The 16,460-nt window shown below is 49.0% G+C and overlaps 1 protein-coding gene across 4 annotated transcripts in view; it reads left to right on the forward strand.

Annotated features, from left to right (window-relative positions):
- The window catches only part of MAML3 (mastermind like transcriptional coactivator 3), a 201,691-nt gene extending 185,506 nt beyond the window's left edge, over positions 1 to 16,185 (forward strand). For 3 of the 4 annotated variants that reach the window (XM_090138646.1, XM_031588809.2, XM_090138647.1), the window contains exons 3-5: positions 7,182 to 7,424; positions 9,439 to 9,526; positions 12,889 to 16,185. In XM_090138646.1, coding sequence (XP_089994772.1) covers positions 7,182 to 7,424; positions 9,439 to 9,526; positions 12,889 to 13,877 — 1,320 coding nt within the window. In that variant the 3' untranslated portion in view covers positions 13,878 to 16,185. The remainder of the gene's footprint in view (positions 1 to 7,181; positions 7,425 to 9,438; positions 9,527 to 12,888) is intronic. The other variant, XM_090138645.1, reaches the window with a different exon arrangement.
- Positions 16,186 to 16,460: the final 275 nt, after the last annotated feature.

Here is a 16,460-nt window from a genome sequence, read left to right on the forward strand (position 1 = left end):
GCAAGGAGAAAAGAGCTGGTCGTGATGGGGTGGGCTGCTACGCTCAGCAATGAACAAGAGATGGTTTGTGAGGCAGGATATTCTGCATTTGGGTTTGAAAGCAAGGGAGGGGGCTGAAATTGGAAAGGAAAGGAAACCAGGCTAGAAAGGGAGAGATGATACAGTCAGGACAATGGGTGAAGAACGTGGCTTGGGCAGCAGCTGCCTGCAGCCAAGGTGAGATTGAGACCATTGCAATGTGAGGGGATGTGAGCCTGACTGTGGGGCTTGGCATGGAGGTCTGAGACAAAGATGATGACCAGGTTACGGGCCAAGTCACAGTTACAGGCAAGTGATGGAGGACTGGAGCCTGCTTCGAGCTGGTGGGTACCCACAAGGTGATCCCAGAGGCAGGTATGAATTTAGTCAGGCTAGATAGGAGCAGGCCTGTGAACTGCCAGCATAGAGGGAGTCCTTGGACTTGTACAGACAGAGAGATGTGACAAGGGGGAGAAAAAAGAGGACTGAGGTTGCAGAGCTGCAAAAGTGTGCAGAGGTGAGCAGTGACTAGATAGTACAAGTAACGTGGAGTGGGCAACAAAAGGTGCTGGAGGCAAGTGAGGGTACTGGGGAGAGAGGAGACATGAGGTACAGTTTGGTCAGCACTGCTGGGAGCTGACAGGCGGCCATGGAGAAATATAGCACCAAGCTCCACAAGATAAAGGCTATTAGGGACTTTGTGATACTGGTTTTTGTGACAGGCAAGAAGCAAAAGCCTGTTTGGAAAAGAATCTGTGCTGGAGATGGAGGCTAAATTCAATCCAAATCATATAAATCATAGGCAGCACATTCAATAGGCTTAGAGATGACAGTGAGAGGAGGGATAGGGTAGAGGCTGGAGAGGCACTTGGAGTCAAGGATTGCTTAGATTTTTTATTTTAAAGCATGCTTATATGGTGAGGGGAAGGAGGCAGAGGGAGAGACCTGAAGGAAGAAGAGGCAGATGGGATTAGGGGAGATGAGAAAACAGGACACAGCGAGGTCATCAGGACAAGCAGTGGGGCCACAGCTGGGAGGGAGAGCTGGGCAGGAGGCAAGGGAGAGCAAGCAGAGGGAGCGAGGGAGATCATATCTTGCTTTGTGGAGTTTCTCTTGGGAGAAGTCAGCACAGCCCTGAGCAGAGATGTGACTTTTCAGTGATGGCAGAAGGTAAGGCTTGAGGAGTGAGTCAAAGGCTGCAGAAAGGCAGCTGGGATTGCGGTGGTAAGGGCTGGCTAGGCTGGCAAACATGAGTAAGCATTAGGAACATGACAGAATCGAGGAGGGGAAAAAGCATTCATGGTGTACAGGATGTTTAAAAAAAAAAACAAGTTTAAAGCTTAATAAGCACTTGTCTCCGGAAGAGGTATTAAGGATATTCAGAAGGCCTCAGGAGGAGTGAACAAGGACTTCCTCAGTGAAGGAAGCCATTCCATCTAGAGGTCTGGGGACTGCCTAAAGCCAAGATGAGTCAGGCCTTGCAAAAGGAATTAATTCTGGAGTGGAGTTTTCCTGAGCTGTATAAATAAAGGAGACCCTGGAGAGAAGGCAGGAACCATGCAGTGAAGAGCGTGTTATGGCTGAAGACTGCCTAGGCACTGCCCAAATGAGAATTATTTGTCAGTTCTTACTAGGGCTGGTGAGATTGGATGTCAAAACAAAGTCTGGGTGGTTAATGGAAACACACAGGCTGTGTCCAAGCTGGAGGAAAAATGAGCGGGGTTTCAGTGCTGGAAGTGGGTGATGGGCAGCCTTGGTTCAAGGTTGCTGAAAGAAGTAGCTCATAAAATCCCAGGACTGGCACGCCATCCCAGCCACCTCGAGTGAGTTATTTGAAACCACTGCAAAGACAGCATGGCTTTGCTGGGCAGCGGCAGTGGAAGACCGTTTCCCAAGAACCTTTGGGTTCTTGATTTTAGAGTGAAATACCACCTGCAGATAAGCTGCATGGACGAGTACCTGCATTCAGGGATGAGAGTTACTCCAGCTCCCTGTGTTGGTGTCTGACAGGAGACAATCCTGGAATTTATGCATGAATTTGTACAGGTCATCAAAGTATCCATGTGTCTGTTGTGGTGTTTTTAGCCATCACACAATGCCATCTGCTTAAGTCCACTGAAAGCTGGTGGGCTGTCTCTGTGTTTGTTACATACATGGCATTTCCCGTAGCGATTCAGCGAAGCAAGGGGGGACCGAAAAGGGTCCTTGATTCATTGAGGCCCTTATGGGATGTGATCTTCCTGCCATGTGGGCACGCTGTGAATGAGGCAGGGAGGGGGGTACGAAAGGAACAGTTGGGCTGTGTGGGTTGTTCACTTGCAAATCAAGCAGTGCCAGGAAATACTGATAAGGATAATGCAGCGGTACTGCGAGCATATGCACTCCCTGACCCCATTTGTGCCAACACAGAAGCCAGAGAGTCACCGACAGGGTGGGGAAGGTGCAGGAGAGGTCCCCACAAGCACAGCTACTTTGTGAGAGCCCCAAACCTTTGCGGTGAAGTTTTCTGAGGATTTCTTTTTGCCTTGGCAGAAGAACAACATGGGGCAACTGCAGCCTCTTACCAATTTTTGAGGTAAGTTGCCTTCTGTGTAGGGGAAGGAGAGCATATGGCCCCGTGTGTTTATTTCTCAGTCAGGATTCTTTCGGGCTTGGCAAATTACATGCTTCTTGCTGAGGATCAACACAAGTGCCAAGTTTGTTTTTTCTGAAAATGAAAGAGATCTCATTTATCACAGCACAGAGGAAAGGATCTGAAAAATGTCCTTAAGCGTGAAAAATACCTTTGTTTATTCTCAAACAAAACAGCTGAGGGGAGAATGAGCAAAATTTCACCAAGAGGAAAACAAAAACAACCGAACTCTACAAGCATCTAGAAGAGCCACCGGGCAGCTCCTGCCAGGCATGAGCTGGAGCTGGGCTGTGAAATGCCTCTGTACCCAGCGAGCTCCGTGGGGTGCGAGGTGATAATGTGATGTGGGCTTGGGACATCAGAGCAGAGGGGACAGCCGGGTTGCGGTTTAGCATTTGCTGCTTGAAAACTTCTTCAGAGCATCTTTTCCTTATATCTGTGTTTTCTCAGTCTCTCCATTTTTCCCTGTATGTGCTAGAAGCTTTTCTTTCTCTTACAGCATTTATTTTTATTGTGTCATTTTCCCTCTGTTTCCCCTTTTCATTGGCCCTGTGTGACTGTTTGTTCAAACCGTTTGCCCGCTTTCATCTTCCATTTTTCTTCTCTCCCCCTTCTCAAGGGCTCTCTAGCCATAATTATCCTTGTGTTTCGCATTAGCTCTCCTCCCTTCTGCTCCAGATGGACTCGAAGCGGGCATTGATTAAAGCTAAAACCTTTAGCGCTGCCATTTCCAACAGGCTGTGGCCTTGGGGTCAGCCCAGCCCTCACTGCATTGCTCCCAACCACAGCCACGAGCACTGGCTCCTGAGGGAGCTCCATGCCCATGTGGGGCAGCAGGGACACACCGTGACACTACACCCAAGCAGGCTGTGTGGATTGCAAGCTGTGGTGAGGTGTGGGCGCTGGTGAGGGCCTGCAGGAGTCTTTAGCCCCTAAACGGTGTTAGGAAAACACTTGCTCATTTTCAGATCCTCTGTTGTGTACTTTGTCGCTAGAAATAAAGAAATTAGTCCCTCTGATGAACTAACACGTACGCCAAAGTGATAGTCTGGCGGATTCTGTTTGTTCTGCGGCAGGAGCAAACCGTATCGAAAACAGGGGGAGGAGAAATGCAGGGGATGGGAGGTGGAAGGAAAACAAATGGGCTGCATGCAGAGGTCTGGCATCAAACGTCAGAGTGATCTTGTTCGCTCAGATACTATTTGAAAGGCCATGGCAACCGGGGGCCCAGGGAGAGGAGAGGTTCGTAGCCCCTCCCTGGAATGGATGACAGAGGATGAGGGTGAAGCGGTCCGCCCTGCAAAGTCTGCTGGTGGGTGCAGTCACAAAACAGTTCAGCCTGTCCCTTCATCCTGCATGCTGGCTCATGTGAGGCAAATAAAGTCAGAAGCGAATGGATTTGTAACTCCCTCAGTCAGTCAGATGGCACCTATCTGCTGAAGGTGGCTGCGCTTGGGCAGCCAGGTTTAGACAGGGATTAAGATCCCTGCCAGACACAGTAAGTGACAACCGTACAGGAATTTAATGGAAATATTTCTGGGGGAACACAGGAACGTGCTTGTAGGTTACTCCAAAACACTGGGTACGCAATAAGTTTTCTTGTGATGGTATGTACAGAAATCCAGTGACATTTTTGCTGCCGGCAAGCAGCAGCTCAGAGTGCGTGGAGGTGAGGTCAGCAGTGCCTTGTCCATCACAGACCTGTGGGTTGCACTACAAAGTTGTATTTACCCAGAAAGGCTTTTGTCTTAGGAGGCATCAAACAGCAGAGACCTGCCAGTTCTGCTGGGTAATGAAATCATGGCCTAAAAATTTGATTCTTCTTTCTGATTTGAATCCGTCTTTGGCTTCCAGCCCTTCTATCTGGTTTTGCCTTCTTCACTGGATAAAAGGGCTCTTTAAAGGATTCGTTCCCTCGTGAAGGTATTTTTATACGCCGTGGTCAAAGCATCTCTGTTTTCTTTGTGGTAAGCTGAATGATTGAGCTCTTGAAGTCCTTTACTGGAAGATACTTTCTGCCTCAAATCATTTTTGTTTCTTCTTTTTCTGCTCTGACTCGAAAATGTAGACATCTGATTGCACACATCTTTCTAGTGTCGTTCCTGTAATGCAGTATGGAGGATAAGCCACCTCCTGGCTTCTCTTTGCTCTTTTGCTGCTTGTGTGTTGAAGGACTGCAATAGTTCACATACTGCAGAATGCACAGTGACCTCAGGTTCCACTGACTGTTTCACTTTGACACTGCTTTCAATTCCACTGATGTTAAATGCGCATAACCGTACATACGCATGCATCACCCCAAACTCCTGAGAAGGATCCATCGCCCCAGAAATACGTTTGAAGAACACGGGATTTGTGCTTAACCAAGGACCAGTTGCCAGCAGCGGGCACCTCCCTCTCAGGCACTGACAAGGCAGATGTGTCCCCACAGAAGTCCACCCTCCTGAGTACGTATATACTGCCATGCAGGGCACCCTCACACAGGCACACAGGCCTGGGGGAAGGAGCAGGGCTGTCCCCTCGCTGCTGTGCATCCCCAAAAATCTGTCCGGAATCACAGCAGCCTGAGTCACACTGTGAGTCACACTGCAGGAAGGGGCCAGCAAGCACCGCTTCCCTGGGACTGGTGGGGTGGTTGGAGGGTAGCAAGGAAGCAGTGCCAGTTGGCAGAGAGAGGAGAGCAAAGAGCAGGGTCAGGATGGATGATTTGGGAAGTGGACGCACTGAGTGGAGCAGCGCCCACTGCAGAGGTGTTTGCGTGGAAGAGCTGGTGGGGCCCTGCTGCCCTGCTCCTGCTGTCAGGACACACAGCCCTATGCTGCTCCTGGTGATGTCAGCGGGGCCTTTCATCATTGTTTGGGAAGTGCTTTGGCCAAAAAAAATGGAAAGGGGGGGAGGGAGAGTGGTGTTCTGGCTTGATGAAAGAGGCCTGGCTTTAAATCTGTTATTAAAGCTGGAAGCAGGAAGTTTTCACTATGAATAGGCGAACTTCTGTGCCTAGAAATGGCCGAACACACAGCCCTGGAAGTAACACCTTGGTGCTAATCTTCACATTTCCTCCAGCTGCTGTGCGGGCTGTCAGCTGCTGGGGTGTCTTGCAGAGCTCTCTGTCTTCCGCAGCCTTAAAGCCAAGGAGCAGCGTAAGGCAATACGGCACGGAGCCCCTCTGCGCACTGCTGCCGTGGGGCACTGCTCCCTCTGTGTGCGTGAGAGCTGGGATGGCAGCTCTGCTGTGAGACTGTGTTGAAGTGGGCTGCGTCCCCAAGGGCTCGGGGCAGCTCCTGCTGATGTCACTGCACGGCGAGCCTCCTGGCTCCTGGTTTTCCTTTCCCCCTTTCCCTTGTTGTAGCTGCAGCAAAGGTTCTTTGGCAGCGTGGCATTGCTGTTGTCTATAAATGGAAGCGGTTGGCCCATCTCCCAGTGTAACACAAGATAGCTCTGTGCATCAGTTATGCAATCTTCAGCTTGATGACTTCATTGGGGCAGGGGGAGGGAAGGGAGGGCAGGATGGAGCCCTCACCTCGTGTCCCTGAGCTAGGAGATGTTGGACCAGGCGGTGAGGTGCTGTGTGAGAAGGGAGCAGGGAGTAGCAGGGGAAATTTTCAAACCAGGGCATGAGTTCAACAGAGACAGAAGCTCAGCCCTGGGAAGCTGCCTTTCAGCAGTGAGCCCTTCAGGGACTATCAGTGTGGAGATGCGGACAAATTGTATTTCTTCTTGTTTCTTGGCTTCAGATTAGTTTGCTTTTCCCTGCCAGTGAGCTCGCCCCACGCTACGGCATTACGTAGAGGAGGAACCCTCCACCTCTGCTGCTGGCAGCTCGCAGCTCCTGGGTACCGGAGCGCGGGCCATTGCAGCGCTCCTGGCCTGGCCTCAGCACTCGGTGCTCAGCCGTGCCGAGCTGAGCCGAGCCGTGGCAGCGGGCGGGCAGCGGCCCCTGCTGGCAACTCGCCGCTCCCGGCAGCACCGCGGGGAGGTGCGGAGGAGATGGGGTCTGCGGGAAGATCCTGCGCGCAAAGGCGGGGGACAGCAGGGTGATCTTAGGAATAGGTTTCTGTGGCATCGCGTGTCCCGCATCCTTCCAGCTACAAGCTCTTTGTCCTAGTGGGATGGAATCTCGGATAAACATGTGATGTGGTTAAATCCTGAGATTCTGGGGCAATCCAATGGAAATGAGGGCTGCTGGCTCACAGTGTGCCTCAAACCCTGGCTCCTGAGTCCATTGCTCAGAGGTTGCTTGTCTTGAGCGCAAATAAACCTCAACCTCGTTTTCTTTTCTTCTTACTGGTGAGTCATGAAGTGCTCCTGCCTTATCAGAGGGGGCCTGGAACTCCAGGTTCTGGTTCGAGAAACCTGCCCACGTCCCTGCAGCAGACATTGAGGCCACAAGCCACCAGCATTTGCCCAGTTTTCCCACTTTCTCCAAGCTCCAGCTGTTGCCTACAGACTCAGCGTTCAGTGTTAATGAGCCATAGCTTCCCTACACACAGAGCACCCTCAGTAACAAGCCCTTCTCCCTCTCTCCACACAGGAGCAGCACCAGGTGGGACTGTCCCGGAGCACAGCACCTATGCAGCCCTCTGTCCCACCAGGAGCCAGCAGCGTGGTCACAGGCACGAGCTCGGGAGGGCCTTTCCTGGGCAACCAGCCACAAGCGGCCATCATGAAGCAGATGCTGATCGAGCAGAGAGCCCAGCTGCACGTGATAGAGCAGCAGAAGCAGCAGTTCCTAAGAGAGCAGAGGCAGCAACAGCAGCAGATCCTAGCAGAGCAGGTACGGTGTCTGTTTGTCTCAGGTTCTGCAGCTGGTGTGAGATGGCGAGTACTACAGACAGTGCAGCACAGCCCTTCCTTTCACCTTCAGCAATTTTCTCTCTCTGATCTCCCGGATCAGTTCTTTACTCTGTTTTATCACACAGACAGTGCAAGCAGTCATGCTAGCCTCAGGGAGAGGTTGGGAACTGCGGGCTGAAGTGGGGGAGCAGTGAGCACAACCCCAGCAGTGGCAGTGTGAAGCTGTGACATTTGAGCCTGACACCAATTCCCAGAGCTCTACACTTGTGCAGTACAGACATTACGTTACCTGCTCTAGATGGTCGTGTCTTATGCGTGTTAAATTCAGATGCAATTTAAAGGAAACCCAGCAGAAAAGCCAGCAGAAAGTCACACTGTCCAGTTACTGCAAGCTCACATCTCAGTTAAACTTGCAGTTAAACCCCTACTTCACCTAGAAAATGTTCTGATAGGTCAGTCTAAGCTCAACAGTATCTCTCTTGGTAGGGGAAATACAGTTTAAGACCTGGGTGCCACTTTGAGTTAGAACTTGTGCATGCTGTATAACCATAGAAGTAGTGCTGGTTACTGATGGAAAAGGGTAAATTTAGACTAGACACTAGGAAGAAAGTCTTTCTTTTAGACTGGTGAGACACTGGAACAGGTTGCCCAGTGAGGTTGTGGATGCCCCCTCCCTGGAGGTGTTCAGGACCAGGCTGAATGAGGCTATAAGCAACCTGGTCTAGAAGGAGGTGTCCCTGCCTATAGCAGGGGGATTGGAACTAGATGATCTTAAAGGGCCCTTCCAACCCAAACCATTCTATGATTCTGTGATCCTTTGAAGATGCATGAATGGGTTCAGAGGGAACAAGTACAGAGCAGTGATACAGTAATATTCCCTCTGCATGGACCAGGCCAATTCACTTGTGTAAACCCAAGAGCCAGTCACTGACTTGGATGCTGAAGGCAAGACTAAAAGGCGCAGCCTGTAAGCTCCTAGCTTTTGAGTGCTTTGTGCCTAATAAAGTTCCCTTAATCTTTTTTATCACATGTAATGTGTATTTATAAACATTAGGATTAGTATTTGCTTCCTTTCTGTCTTTGTCATTCTCTTTCCTTTGTTCCTCAGCCCTGGTTTGGGTCAAAGCATCCGTACAGGTGCAGATGAAGCCACAAGAAGTGTCACTGTAGTAACTGCTCAGTCAAGTATACCCAGAGCCTTGAAAGCTCTGATAGACATGCTCCCTGTTTTTCTAATCAACCCTTGATTCTGTTTTAGATGCCTGAGTATTCACAGGAAAAAAAAAGCACAGAGGACCAGCATGGGCTGGACTAAGGGACGGGGGCATTCTGCAATTGCCAGCTCGCCAGATAGCATGAGGAAGAGGAAATGTGCCTTAGTAGCTGTTTCTGGTCTGGCTAGGCAATGGTCTTGGGACACAGTGCTCAGATTAGGAGGCATTGTCCCTTGCAGCTGAGAGTTTTGGATGTGCAGAGGTGGGCTGCAGTCTTGCACAAGGACTGTACGTATAGGAATATCTATATATTAATTATATATATTATTGAATATGTACATTTATATACGTATATATTATTATATATATATTCCTGTATATATTTAGGTCTCGTCAGGGCTGGGGGAAGGAAAGGGTGTGCGGATACAGCAGCGCTCAGAGCTGGGTGAGAAGAGGTATCTCAGATCCCTCCCTTCCCATTCAGCCCGAGGACAGTTCAGTTTGCTGTTTAGAGGTCAAGATGAAGTGCTTGTAAGTAAGGAGAGATGATGTTAGCCTCAGTGCTTATTCCTTTTTGAACCAGAAGGAGTCTGTGTGTTGAGTAGCCCAAGTACTCTCAGGAGGATTCTTCAAATGTCTCTACTTGTCTCTCCAGAACGGCTTGCTAGATAAGGAATACTGCGGTTCTGCTGCAGCACTTTTGTCACCAGCCTCTTTCCAGCTCACTAATTAATTAATCATCTCTTTCACTTCTGCTTTCTTTCCCTCATTCATTTTCAGCAGTTGCAGCAGCAGTCACATTTGCCTCGGCAGCATCTGCAGCAACAGCGGAGCCCATATCCAGTGCAACAGGTCAATCAGTTCCAAGGTAAAAGTCACATTCTTTTTCCTGTTGTGGAGACAAAATACGCCTCTGGAGCAGGCATATGAAAATCTGTGCATCTTGTGAACGCAAGGAGCTAAGCAGTGTGGCAGAATAGGAAGGTGGGCTGTTGTATACTTGCACGTACCACAGATTTCACTAAAGGGGAATGCCCAGCTTGGAATGTTTGGTCATGTTTCTAATTTCCTTTCTGTTCCACTCAGCAAAAGCTGCATTTTGTATTTGACCTGTGTTTTGCCTGCTTGATTCCTGGGTTCAGTGGATTCATCATGTTTGCCTTCGCTCTCATCGTTTTTTTTTCAGCCAGCATCCCTTGCTGTATCCTGGTTTTACTCTTCTTCATGTCCTACTTTGTTTAATTTGATGAGCAGGGAATTTCACAGAGGTCATCTTCATCTGGAGAAGGACCAACAGTAGTGTCTGATAAGTGTCAGGTGTGAGAAATATAGTGAAATATCTGAGATGGAAATGGGGATTTCTGTAATGAGCTCACAAAACAAGGATTATTTCGGTGTGCTCACAAATAATTGGGGAATGTGAGGGTACTCGTTTTGGTTTAGGAAAAAGGTTAATTCTGAGCTTTTTTAGTGCAGTTCATCAGCTGAATGCCTTCACTAGCCACGGATTCTGAATATACATAGAACCAGCATGTCCTTGTGCTGCGTATCCATGATAGTGTCACATAACTGCAACAGAAACAAGGCAGGCGAGCACACTGCGGTTCTGGTACTCAGGAAGCGAGCAGACAGCCAAAGCTTCTGCTGACAGACAGCAGTGTGGCTCTTTCTAATTGCCTTCCAATTCTTGATTTTGGCAGCATTAATTCTATACGAAGTGAATTCTTTCCCGATAACTTGTTTGCAAAATCAAAATGTATGTGTGCACTGTCACACATTATTTGAGAAGCATATGTAAAATCTTTTCCGTGTCAATGCTTTTTTGAAACCTTGCCTTCATATGTATAATTTAAAAGAAATGCAAAAGAGAGTTTAGGCTAATGTGACAGAGCGAGGAATTCATTTTCATAAATGAGCCAATTTAAATATAAATATTGCACCATTTTTTTTCTGTTTAGTCACAATACTCTAATCCAGTGCAGTGGGTTATGTGGGATGGAGACCAGAAGGTGGCCCAAAATCTTCAAACCTGCTCCATCTCCCCTTTAACTGCTTCTTGCCTGAAGCCCTGCCTCTCCCGCCAGGCACAGCAGCTCCCAGAGGCAGGGAGTGAGCCGCGCAGTTCTGCTGACTCCTTTGGAAGTTTGCAGCTGCTGTTTGCAGTTCGCAGATGGTGAGAGGTGCACTACAGGTTTTTAGCAGCACCTGTCCTCATCAGCAATGGCTGGAATGGCTGTAAGAAGTGGTATCTTGCAACCGCGGAGGAAGGAGATGACCTACATTTAAAAAAAAACCTCAAGGGGTCCCTAGTGCCAGTCATTAAAAAAAGCAGTTTAATTGGTAGCATAGATGAAGTAAAAGCTGCTGGTACGTTTGCCCTCTGCAAGTAAGATCCAGATGGTCTCTCTTCATGCTACAGGATGCTCCGTTTATGTATATGTTGGAGAGCTCAGCTAAAAGCATCCTCCCGAAGCTTGTCCTGCTGCAGGGAAAATGAGATGTAGCCATCCGCTGCATCGTGTGTGTCACTATAGGAGAACACTTCAGTTATTCATAGCCATTTCTCATGGGAATCTGGCCAACATAAACAGCAGGGCCTACCATTCTCTGGTCTCCACAGACATTTAGGTACGTTGTCTGCCGCCGAGAGACAACAAGGTAGGGGCTGATTTAAGAGCATCCTGGTTTTGTTGTACAATTTATGACTCTTACAGCAACGTTTTTTCTCGCATTTAGTGATATTTGAGCTGGAGTAATTGTGAGCGTCTTGCTCTCGGAGCTCTGCCTGCTGAGGATTCTATTTAGTTCAGTATGGTATTGACTCAAAACCACAACGAACCCGTGGCACAATCAGAGCTCCGGTAATTGTTTTTAAATAAAGATAGTAAATACAGGAGCGTATTGGCTTCCCAAAAATCAATAGCTCCCCCACCCCTCAAAGGGACGTGAGCACGGTCCAGTTCTGTGCCACAGTGTGGAATTTAACAAGGTTAGGATTTTCTGCTTTCCCATCACCGGCCTAAGGTGGACTAAAATGTGCTTATCATATTGATTCACTAATACACTTTCCTTGCTTTAAATGTTCACAAAAAAACAATTTTTCTTCTTTCCATAGACTTAATCAGTAACAATGGTAAAGAAAATCCATTCATTTATGCCTCCTGAGCTATTAAAAAATTGATTGGTCTTCTGAGTCTGACATTTCCATTTTCAAGGCTTACTTTTGAAAGACAATGGAGATATTTAAAAGGGAGCTTCAAACAGATAACTCAAGTTCAGCTTTTTGCTTCGATTGAAGGCCAGTGGAAGCATTCTCATTTGCTTGGTAGAAGCTGAACCAGGTGTATCTGAAGAAGATTAAGTACTTCTGATCACGGTGCTGTGCAGCTTTCAGAAGTCTGAGGGACTAACTATTGCACAGAGCGGGGCATACGTCATCCCCGGGCCTGTGGAAAATTGCACGCAAACCAAAAAATGCTTTTACTTTTGAAAGAAGACTTTTTCTCCTAGGTCAGTGCAGAAATAACTACTTGTTGGCCACAGCAAAGTAACGGAAAGACAGGCCTGCGTTAGCCCTGCGGCCCCAGTGGCTGTGCAGCATGAGCAGCTCATTAGCAGGGAAGTAACCATGGCTGTAATGGCATGTCACACGTGGAAGGAATCACACTGCCACAATTCTTCGAAAATCCAAAGCCACAAATCCCTTTGGGTACAAATCCCCAAGCTGTCATAATTGAAAATTACTTAGTGAGTAAACCGTTGGCCTTTTCACCTTGCCAGCCTTGCTTCAGGCCTGATGGGAAATTAAGCTGCTGGCCTGTATCGACAGCGCTCTGCGGAGCGGTGTCCCACTTCACAAATTAAATACGTAACTCCATCAGCGATTCCTGGTTGGGGTAGCGCTCAGCTGTGCTGCCTCTCAGCTCTGAGAAGTGGGGATTTGGCAGGGCAGTGCCAAGGCTGCAGTCACAGCAGTGCACAGAATGCATTGCCTCTGAGATGCGGCTAACGTTAGGCTGCAAGTACGTCTCCCAAGGACAGGTAACCTTCTAGTTCTCTGCTAGCCTTCATGTGAAACAGTAATTTATTCACTGGAAAAGCACAGCAAACTGAAATCCCACTGTCGTGCAGGAGGCTCCTACAGATTCTCCCTTAAGCACAGACGTGTTGATTTGTGTAAGATTTACAGGATCGTGTTTTTTTTCTCACCTTCCTCCCTTTCTGGCATAGGTTCTCCCCAGGATATAGCGGCTGCAAGAAACCAAGCAGCGCTCCAGAGCATGAGGACGTCCCGAATGATGGCCCAGAACGCGAGCATGATGGCAATGGGTCCCTCCCAGAACCCGAGCACGCTGCCCACCACGGTGGGCCAGTCAGACCTGGGCATGGCTCCTTACAGCAACGCTTCCTCCAGCCAGCCGGGAATGTACAGTATGAGCACAGGGATGAGCCAAATGTTGCAGCACCCAAACCAAAGCAGCATGAACATGGCGCATAACGCAGGCCAGGGAACGAGGCAGACCGCCTCTGGACAAGTGGTGGGAATGGTCAGCAGTTTTGGTCAGAACATGCTGGTAAACTCTGCTCTTCCCCAGCATCAACAGCAGATGAAAGGAGCTGTGGGCCAGGTCTTACCCAGGCCACAAGCACCACGGCTTCAGAACCTGATGGGGACTGTCCCTCAGGGAACGCAGAACTGGCAGCAGCGAGGCTTGCAAGGTATACCCGGAAGGACTAGCGGCGAAATTGGGCCTTTCAATAATGGCACAACGTACCCGATGCAGTCTGGGCAGCCTCGGCTGCCCAAGCAGCATTTCCCACAGGGACTTAACCAGACAGTTGTGGACACGAGCGGAACGGTGAGAGCCCTGAACCCGGCAATGGGGAGACAGCTGCTGCAGCCGCTGCCCGGGCAGCAGGGAACCAGCCAGGCCAGGCCGATGGTGATGCCTGCAATAAGCCAGGGGGTCCCCACCATGTCTGGTTTTAGCCAGCCTTCTGCGCAGCAGATGCCAGGTAGCTTTGCTCCGAGCAGCCAAGGCCAGGCCTATGAGAGGAATCCCACTCAGGACATATCTTACAGCTACAGTAACGAAGGAGCTGGGGGCTCATTCTCCAGTTTAGCAGAGGGCGCAGACCTCGTGGACTCCATCGTTAAGAGCGGACCAGGGGACGAGTGGATACAAGAACTCGATGAGTTGTTCGGAAACCCCCAGTGAATGGGCTTGTATAGTCTGGAGTTTGGGTTGTTAATGTTTGAAAAAATCAAAGAGAGGGTTGGATGTGCTCCCCATCCTCGGATTGTTGGGGTTTTTTGTTTGAATTGGTTTGGGTTCTTTTGTTTGTTTTCTTTTGTTTTTAATCGTGCAAATCGAGCTGATCTGTAGCCAACTTGGGAAGGTTCGGGTGATGCTGAGAACATCGGTATCACAAGACTTCCACAGGCAGTCTCCACTGCGTGGCAGCACCTGCTGCATGGGTGTGGGGCAGGATGGGGAAACTGGAAAAGCCAGCTGATGCCTTTGGAAGGGAAAAGATGGTCTTTCTCCGCTGAAATGAGGTTTCCTTGCACAGCAGTATGGGGTAGCCCCGGTGCATCCCACCTCATGTAACTGCGAAGGCCGCGACTGTCAGGGTAGCAGATGGAAGCCCAAAGAAGCCCACAGGTGAGCACGCACGACCAGCCTTGGTGTCAGCAGGCCTCAGCAAACCATGGCCGGGCTCTGGGCTGCTGCGAGGGGCATACGTGTGACAAACCTAAACAGTCACAGAGAGGTCACCATTTTCACTGCAGAGTGCTAAAAATCCAATAGGAGTGTAAGAGGACATGAGTGTGGTTGTGCAGTGAGGATTACAGGACCGCTGCTGGAGATGGCTTTAGTGAGTGGGTTGTGTAAGGAGCTATTTAGTCCCCAAGGGACTTGCAGTGGTGCTTCCCTGTCAGAGCACTTTGTGTGCCCGGGTTGCAGAACAGAGCTGAGAGAGATGCTAAAGGGCTTCAAGGCACCAGGAGACACCAGCAAAAGTCCTGAGGAAGTCCCTGTCTCTCCTCCCTCCCCGGTATATTTTCATACATCCCCCTCCCATCTGTCAGTGTAAAACAAAGTAAACTCACTGCGCTTTTCTTCACAAAGGGGCAGGAAGGGGAGGAGAGGACAGAAAGGAGATGTGCAGGGAGGGTCTGGCAAGCAGGGACGAGTTCCTCCTCTCATATTGCAAAATGCAGGCTTAGCAGGTTGGCGTGTCTGGGCTCTCAACCTGACATTTAGTGCCACCTGGTCTTCTGTTTTAAGCAAGTGGTGGTCTAACCCTCCTTTGTTTGCTGGAATAACATTCACTGCAGTATTTAAAAAATGGGAGTCAAGGAAGGACTACAGTAAAGAGCATGAATGAATGGCTAAAATAGCGGATTTAGGCGTTAAAAACATTGAGTCTGCCCAAATATGCTTTTAGGTAACAGTAATGTATCACTGTCTCCACTGTGTATCTCCACTGTGTGGACTGGTGCCGAGAGCACTGCAGTGAGGGGGTGATACGTCTTCCGCAGAGATGCTGGCCATTCTGATTGCCTGATGCAGCTGGGGCCCGAGCCAAGGAGAGCTGCCCTCCAAAACCTGCCACCTCCTCAGCTGAGAGCTGCCCATTGGGGTAGGTCGTGCTTACCCCATTCTGAAGCACAGCACGAGGTCCCATTCCGGTCGTTGCCGAAGATGGCAGAGGTTTGCCTGTCCTCTGCTGCAGCAGGAGCTGGGTCAGGCCCAATGCAACGAGCGAGAGCACCAGCCAAAGTTCTCAGCCCACAGCCACGCCGTGGGCCGATGGCTCTCGTTGAGGCGAGCCTGAGGGAAGGGATGGCCCACGGTGACAGCACCCTGAGGGACAGGGGCGAGGGAGCAGCGTGGGGGCACAGGCTGGCCACTGGGAAGAGCAGCTCTGGGGCATGGACGGTGGCCAGCGCCGAGCTGTTGTCTTTGCAAAGCTTCCTCCAAATACTCCGTACTGGGACCAAGTACTAGACGTAGATTTTAATAGATTTGAGGTTTTTTGGTTTTTTTTTTTTTTTTCCTCCTTACTATGGTGCTGATGTATATGTAATATTAAAAAAAAAAAAAAAAAAAGTTATTTGTAAATATGTTTTTACAATTCTACAGATATCACTGGGTCTACTATCTGTAAAATATATACATATAAAAATATATATATATACTGTTTGTTTAAAATAGAGTATTTTTATTTCATTCCTTAACTCATCCTTACTGCAGTGGTATTGCACTTCAGATGATGTCTGATTACTAATTTGTACTGTATCCCTGATGGCAACTTGCTCCATTTTATTCAGATTTTTCTAGTTTTCTGTTTTTACTTTGTACATTAAGCATTGCTTATTTCCTTTTAAGACCTGTACAGAGCTCTGAAAATGTAGAAAAAAGCTGATGTTAACATACCACTTTTAAAGAAAAAAAAAAGAAAAAAGAAAAAAAAGAAAAACAAAAACACCAAGCAAACAAATAAAAGATGGTTATCTGAGTCAGATGCAAGGCTGGTCTGTGAGATCACCTCTCACCCCTCTGCTCCTGTGGCAACCTGTGACGCTGCTCCAGACGTGAGTTTCCAGGCAGGCAGCAAGCACAGGTGAGTGCAATGAGCTGCTGGGGGCTGCTTGTACAGCCAGCTGTGTGCTATTGCTCTGAGGCCCTTCTGCCCCTTTCATAAGAGCAAGGAAGGCTCTCATTATTTCCAGGTGCTGTGAGACTAGGCTTGTACTCTGCACTGGAGCGGTTGCTACAGGTGAGCTGGTCCTT

This window comes from Phasianus colchicus, chromosome 4 (genome assembly GCF_987193195.1).
Source record: "Phasianus colchicus chromosome 4, bPhaCol1.hap1.1, whole genome shotgun sequence".
NCBI lineage: Eukaryota > Metazoa > Chordata > Aves > Galliformes > Phasianidae > Phasianus > Phasianus colchicus.